The 7,440-nt window shown below is 36.2% G+C and overlaps 1 protein-coding gene and 1 long non-coding RNA gene across 3 annotated transcripts; one reads left to right on the plus strand and one right to left on the minus strand.

Annotated features, from left to right (window-relative positions):
- The first annotated feature begins 2,043 nt into the window (after positions 1 to 2,043).
- LOC105131388 (uncharacterized) lies at positions 2,044 to 2,730 on the plus strand. Its single transcript, XR_843415.1, has 2 exons — positions 2,044 to 2,278; positions 2,561 to 2,730. It is a non-coding gene; the product is annotated as an uncharacterized LOC105131388 (long non-coding RNA).
- Positions 2,432 to 7,192, minus strand: LOC105131387 (zinc finger protein MAGPIE-like). Of its 2 annotated transcripts, none has more exons than XM_011034334.1 (4): positions 6,168 to 7,192; positions 5,671 to 6,067; positions 3,662 to 3,764; positions 2,432 to 3,586 (listed from the first exon to the last, which is right to left on the minus strand). In XM_011034334.1, the coding sequence occupies exons 1-4, from the start codon at positions 6,340 to 6,342 to the stop codon at positions 2,843 to 2,845; spliced, it is 1,419 nt and encodes a 472-aa protein (XP_011032636.1). In that variant the 5' UTR covers positions 6,343 to 7,192; the 3' UTR covers positions 2,432 to 2,842. The 2 variants fall into 2 exon arrangements, with proteins under 2 accessions (XP_011032636.1, XP_011032635.1); XM_011034333.1 differs by having other exon boundaries at positions 2,432 to 3,508; positions 3,584 to 3,764; positions 6,168 to 7,190.
- Positions 7,193 to 7,440: the final 248 nt, after the last annotated feature.

The raw sequence follows: 7,440 nt of genomic DNA on the forward strand, positions 1-7,440 counted from the left end.
CGCCGATACCAGTCACTGGTAGAAAAGTGGCATGGTTGTTTTTTTAAAATAATATTTTTATTTTAAAATATATTAAAATAATTTTTTTTTATTTTTTAAATTTTATTTTTAACATTAAAATAATTTTAAAATATGAAAATATTAATTTAAAAAAATTAATTTATTGAAAAATTCTAATTGAAATAGTATCCCAAACCGACACTTAATATTGTCAAGGCTGATTTTTTTTTTTTTATCATAACTTATTTTGTAAGGTGTTTTCTCTAAGAGACTTTAAATTAATATATTTTAAAGTGTTTTTAAATGATTTTAATGCAATGAGTAAAGAATATATAAAAATTATTATTTAAAAAAAATTTAAAATGAAAATTTAAAAAACACCATCCATCGTAACACTACCAGGAACTAGAATTAAAAAAAGAAGTAAAAATTCAACATACGTGACGTATGATTATATATATGTTATTGTAAATTTGTATGGAAAAAGTTCCAACAAACATCTCCATTATTTTATGTCATAAGAAAACATATTCAAATACAAATCAGTCAACATCTCTGACAAAATTTTTAAGAACAATAGCCTTATAATATTTCTACCTGCAATGGAAAGAAAGAAAAGAGAAAAAACTCTGTATCCTAATAAAAGTCTTGCTGAGGCGATTGGCTTTATACGCTACTTGTTTTGTTTATTTATTCCACTGGATCAGTTCTCCGACAGGAGGGAATGGCCGAATTTGACCAAATCTTGATAGCAGAAGCAGCCATTAATGTCTCATTTTCTTCTTCTTCTTCTTCTTCTTTTTAACGAATCATCAAGTTTAACATGCCTAAATTCTATAAACCGTGAGACGATTGTGGCATTAAGTATATCTATGACCATGTAGATTAGCTAAAATTGAGTCGGAAGGATTATTATTATTATTATTCTTAATTTCTCCAAATAAATCACGAGAATTATTGCAAGAAACTTGAAGGAGACATCTGAAAAATGACCACTGGGCTATCACTGTCTACTGGGTGGGGGATAAAGGACACATTCGTCAATTTCTTGGGTACAAGGCAAGGCCCTCCACCGACAACATGCATGCTTACCTCATCTGCTACTTCTTGATTATGCAATCCCGTCTTCCTGTTCCATAATATTATTTTCCAGAACATATCCTCCTCTTAAAGCTTAAACCCCTCCATTTTTCATGCACTGTGTCTTTACTGGTAATGGAGGGTGGGATCGTAATTCCCATTCCTTGCACATACAAAGTGTCGTCTTCTTCGCACCTGGAGGTCTGGAACCTCCAAATTTGCAGCCGTTAGCATTATTCATCGTTAACTATATACTGAGAAAAAGGTTTCTATGCTTGATTAACATGGACGATCCGAGTTTATTCACTCGCTTTCTTGTGTTTATTCCTTCACCCAGCAGGATATGCAATGACATTAACCTCTTAAAGGGGCTTGGTTGGAAAAACAAAGATAATAAATTTTAAAATAAATTGAAGAGTTTTCAAAACAGAAGATATATATTCGAAATTATATTAGACGAGATATGTGTTACATAATGGAATATAAAAAAAAAATAAAAAAAAACAAAATTTTTGTGTTTTCAAAATATAAAATATTCAAAATTATATTTGTTTTTTATCAGTTAAGACAAGACAATAATTAAAAACTACTGATCATATTTCATGCTTATTAATCTTAAAATCACTAAGTTCAGCTTGAATTAAGTTCAACTTTCATTGCTATTATCAAACATGCGGTGGAATTAATTGAGTATAGTGATTGTTTTATGATTTTTGACATGCGGTGGGATTGAGTATAGTGATTGTTTTATGATTTTTTTTTAAAATGTATTTTTTTATTTTTTAATATTTATTTTTGACATTAACACATTCTAATAATTTAAAATACAAAAAAAATTATTTAAAATAAATAAAAAATTATTTTTTAAAAATACAATAACCAACATATATAAATATGTTTATAGCATTAAAGTGAAAGTTAACGTGAAAGGGATTGGGGGGCCTAAAGAGTTGAACAAAAATAGCCTAAACCCCAGAAATCAACAAGTGACATGTGACCTTCATGTACGTATAGCTGTCTAGATTGAGAGGGGGAAAAGTCCTCAAGGAAATGGTATAAAAAACAGTAGCCAAGAAAAATAAATCCCACGGAATTCCATTATTACTGCACATCTTTATATTCTGCTTGTGATATGATTTTCCCGCAGCAAAGTTACAAGGAAGCCACCATCCTCTTAATCACCATAACTAAATCTAACATTAAAGAGGAGGGCAAAGGATAGAAACAGAAAAGCAGGATGGGAAAGCCTAAACACTCGAAATCAACAAGTGACAATTGACCTTCATGTACGTATAGCTGTCTAGATTGAGAGGGGGAAAAGTCCTCAAGGAAATGGTATAAAAAACAGTAGCCAAGAAAAATAAATCCCACGGAATTCCATTATTACTGCACATCTTTATATTCTGCTTGTGATATGATTTTCCCGCAGCAAAGTTACAAGGAAGCCACCATCCTCTTAATCACCATAACTAAATCTAACATTAAAGAGGAGGGCAAAGGATAAAAACAGAAAAGCAGGATGGGAAACGGCTAATAGCATTCTTAAATTACGAGAGATAACCCCCAAAAAAAAAATGTTGCTGTGAAGCTGCTGCATAAAAGATGAGAGGTTGATCATTTATATGGCATACGAAAGGCTCTTAATTTCTTTGAAAAAAAACCTTCATTAGATTCTCGCGGCACGGGGACAAGGGGCACTTTGGTCATTTTGAAGGGAGTAAATGGAATTACCATTTAGCCCTCATTACTTTTGAGGGGCTCTCTAGCAATCACCCCACGTTTTAGAGGCGGATGGCTGAGCGAATCCAAAACCACCGGGAGGCTTCAGCAGTGAGTGGTCTCTCTCATTGTATTGCTGCTGGTGGAACCCTACAACCCCTGTGTATGTTAGGATTTCCCTCACATTCATGCTAGCGTTAACACCCCCACTCCTCCCATTTGAATTACTCCCGGCATGGACATGATGATCCTCGCATTCACCGGTCAGACCCAGAAAGTCCCTTGTCAGGCCGTCACTCTTCTGCCACGTGGCAAGGCTGTTAAGGTTATAGTTAGGACCCTGTGCGACGTGACTCGCCGAGTTGACATGAACCTGGCCCGCTGATCCCAACTCGCCCATGTCCAGCTGGGTCATTTGGCTGTGGCCCACTGAGGTCTGAGCGGCACCCACACTTGCAGCCTTTTGAAGGAGTGCAGTGGCTGACAAGTGGTGTGATGCTGCTGATGACGTGACGGCATTTGATAGGCTTTGGAAGGTTGAGGCTAACAAACCCTTGTGGCTAGGCAATGCTGGTGGTGGTGGTTCTTGGAGAAGTGGAGGGATTTGAAAATGGTTGTGAGTTTCAGGCTTGATGTGAACTGGGTTTTGGTGGTTATTACTACTAGGGTTGTGATGGCGAGGCGGGTCCCAAGGAGAAGCGAGGGAGATTTGCTGTTGATGAGTAGGGTTAGGGGCGGAGAAGAGAGAAATTGGGTGTGCTTGAAGTGGGTTTTGAAGGAGGATTTGCTGTTGATGAGTAGGATTAGGGGCGGAGAAGAGAGAAATGGGGTGTGCTTGAAGTGGGTTTTGAAGGAGGAGAGCTTGGGCATTTGGATCTGTGGAGATTAGCTGGTGAGCTGAGAGTCTTGCACTTTCTTCAGCTAATGCATCACAGAATGCCCTGTGGGTAACGAAGCTATCCTTCCTGCAGTTTCAACAAAGCAGGCACATAAAGAGATTATCAGTCAACACTATCATTACAAACCAAAATAACAAATTCAGTTTAATTTGCGATTAATACTTGTTGATTAACAAAAGGAGGATAGCTGATGAGGGAACTTAGTTAAACACATTTGATTATTGTTGGTAAATACTACTCTAAAAACTTTGACATTGTACGTAATTAACTATTTAAGCTCTTAGTTATCGAGGGTACATTTCTTTGATTTAGTTATATATGAAGTGATTAGGAGTTCAGACCTTAATTAACACAACGTTCTTTGTTTAATTAAACTAAACTTTCCGCAGAGGGCATGTAAAGCATAGTTTTCTAAATACGAGAGTAGATTATGTTTTTCTTTTTACTTGAAAATTAAAAAAAAATCACGATGCTGAGGAGGAGGGTAACCAAAACAGCAAAAAAAAGGGCTCTAGGAGGAAAGGTCCAGATAGAAAGAAAGAACAGATATACTTGGTAATATATAATTAATTTAATGTTTATCAACTCCATTTATAAAAGATGTTTAACCAGGGAAATCTTTTAAATTCATTTGGGAAATGGGATCAAGAAAAAAAGGTGAATGAGGAAGATCATAAGGATATATTGATGTGAATTTGATTATTCTAATTAAAGGTAATTAATTTGATTTACTTCATCTTAATTTGTAGCACTCCTCAAAGGGTGACAGCCACAAGACCGTGCGTGCCATGATTGCCATAAAGCTATAGCAATAACACTAAAGTAAAACAATCCTTTTTGGTCAAAACTAAAGTGCAAAGAGAGAGAGAGTTGATTGGTGTTTATGCATGCAGAAATAGTAGTCTTGGATGGTAAAAAGGCTCAAAATTTCAAGAAATTGGTAAACGACGATGACATGAATGACTTCTGAAACTTGAGCTCATGCATGTAACAAAGATATGCAATTCAGAGTTGAAACCCCCGAAAGGGCCAAAATCTGTAATGCTGATGAAAGAAAATGCAAGCAAATTAGCACATCAGATATCTTTGCAGATTTATCAGTTTTTGTCATGATGAAAGGTCAGGGTTTCAGTATTTTCTGCAAGTGAATCATAGCATTCTTCAAGGGAAAGAAATCATCACGGTTCTTACTCGTCCATATGAAAACCCCCCAAAGCAAATTAAGGGCTTTCTTTTCACCTTTTTCTTGGACAAGAGCAGATGTTCATCATTGTTTTTGAGACTGCAGTCATCACTCAATTTATAAAGTACCGAAAGAAGTAATCACGGTGAAGAAAGCACGTCAAACCCTTCGAGGTAAATGCAATATGACATTGATCCTACTTTTTTTAATCAATCTGGATGACGACGATGTACACAGAACCCCCAGGCAAGAATATACTTAGCTGATTCGTCTTGAATTAGAAGACAAAAGTATACATAAAACAAAAGATTTAAGTGGATTGTTCTCTTTAGTGTCTTGTTTGTTGTTTTCAAAATTTGAAATTGGCAGGTTCAGATTTCAGAAGCTTTGCTTTCAGTTACTCTTATGGTTTTAGCAGTAACAGACACTTGTATTAATGGTGTCCACGTCTATGATATACCTGCCAATGCATTTAAGCTCCAGATATATTATTCCATGCAGAGCCTACCACTCTTGTAAGAAAAAACAAACCACAAAAACAGAACAGACTGAAACAAAATACAAAGACCATCGCGAAGACATGAGACTTCCCACTTTAAACAGAAGATCAAAATTTTCTTTGAATCCCTAGAGAATCCAAAATATAAAGTCGGTGCATAACTGTAAAACATCAAAAACAAGTAAAGAAGGGAACATAGGACTTTGAGACCAACGTAAGTGTAGAAAGGAAAAGAAAAAAAATTCAAATCCCAAAATAAAAAGGCAAGGAAAAAAAAAAGAGAAATTTACCTGGAGAAAAGGGTTCCACAGTCACATCGATACTCTCTTGTTCCACAGGTTTTAGAGTGAGCCTTCCAATCTGATTGAACGGCATAGATCTTTGAGCATTTCTCACACTTCCATTTCTTCTCTCCATGTTTCCTGCAATAGTGTTTCTTGATACCTGTAAGGTCACCCAGAGCCCTTGAAGGATGGTGGTGAACACACGTAGGCTCAGGGCAAACATAAGCTTTCTTTTTAATTTCTTTGCTGTTTCTTTGCTTCAGCTTCCAGGGAAGGTTATGGCCCCTCCTATGAAGCTGAAGATTCTGATCTCTCTGAAACCCTTTGTTGCAGATCTCACACACAAATCTATGGGTAGCCAATAAGGTCTTTGGAGATAATGCTATCACTTCAGCATCTGGGTCTGCGAGATCATATATAAAGAAACCATTTTCTATGTTTATGGTATTAGAATTTCCTAAATAGTCTAAAACAAGATTGGAGGGTCTAAATGAAAAACCTACCTGGGTTTCCTGGTAAGCTTCTCTTCTTCTTGATGATCTTTTGTTGCTGCTGCTGCAGAGGAGAGAAGTTTGAAGCCAGTGGATTTAAGCTACCAAATTCTTGAAGTCTGGTGCCAGAAGAGACACTAGCTTCTTCAGACAAAGAAGTTGAGTTGGACATGGCTGCAGGGAACATATCCGTGAAGAAGAAAACTCCAAAAAAAAGAAAAACCAAGAAGTGATACCACTTTGTTTTGTTGTGTTTGATATATTTCGTGCTAGCTAACACTTTTCTCTGGAGTAACCTTTGTTCAAGTGTTCACTTTTGCACTCTTGAAGAAACAACAACAAGATGTAAGACCAAGGCCAGAAATAGAGAATCCTCAGCTTTGGACACAACTAAACTAAACAAAGTTTTGTTGATGAACAGGTGGCAGTGAATTATAGACACAGAAAGGCATCATTCATTGGGTAGCAAAACCAAAATCTCGTGAGGAGATGGTGATCATGATGGGTTATTCTCCAAGTCGCTATCTAACCATGGATTGCTTCTCTGAGCAAATCTGCAACACAATTCAGATATATCTCTTTCCAATCTTTCTTTAACTTCTCTCTCCCTCTCAAAGATCATCAACTAACTAATAAGCTAGCTAAGATAGGGTTCACCATGCAATAAAACATAGAAAGACCAGACAGCAAGTTTGTTTTTCCTTAAAAACCCTTTACTACCCAATAACTCGCCTTTCTGTCTATTTATGCCTATATAAAGGAAGGAGGAGAAAAAATAACCGAAAGAGAAATAATCAGTATCTCTCTTCTAGATAACATGTACAGGAGGTTATGATTACAGTGGCAGACCGAGGATGGGGGTGGCAAATTATAGAAAATACAAAAAAAGAAAAAATAATGGTATGAAAAATACAAATTCTTTTTTAAAAGGAGCAATTATACTAAGGGGAGAGAGAGAGAGAGGTAAGCGATGGCTAAGAAGAAGAATCCCTACCCCACTCAAACTTTTTTTCCCTTCTTTTTACTCTCGCTTTACTTACAAGTATTTCTTTAATAATTTTTCTTTTGAAGGGATGACGCTGGCACTTTCTGTCTTTTCCTTTGTTCCTGTTATAAAACACCCAAACCCTAGAAAGGACCTTAATTTGAATGGAATCATGATATTAAAAGGACGGCTGGCTTATAGAAGTCCTGGAAGATTGAGAAGCTTAAAAAGCTTTGAGGATGGTAAAGGCGTGCAAAGAGCTAGAGATGGATAGATAGGTCTTCTCTTCTCAGCCTTTTC

The sequence above is a fragment of the Populus euphratica genome, unplaced genomic scaffold, assembly GCF_000495115.2.
Source record: "Populus euphratica unplaced genomic scaffold, PopEup_1.0 scaffold23.1, whole genome shotgun sequence".
NCBI lineage: Eukaryota > Viridiplantae > Streptophyta > Magnoliopsida > Malpighiales > Salicaceae > Populus > Populus euphratica.

What these genes read in the sequence shown, in the direction of transcription:
- LOC105131387 (XM_011034334.1), bottom strand. Translation starts at nt 6,342, where the DNA reads ATGTTCCCTGCAGCCATGTCCAACTCAACTTCTTTGTCTGAAGAAGCT. An exon ending in AAGCTTACCAGGAAACCCAG is followed by an intron (nt 6,068 to 6,167) that starts GTAGGTTTTTCA and finishes ATGATCTCGCAG; the next exon opens with ACCCAGATGCTGAAGTGATA. An exon ending in CCACAGATCCAAATGCCCAA is followed by an intron (nt 3,587 to 3,661) that starts GCTCTCCTCCTT and finishes ACTCATCAACAG; the next exon opens with CAAATCCTCCTTCAAAACCC.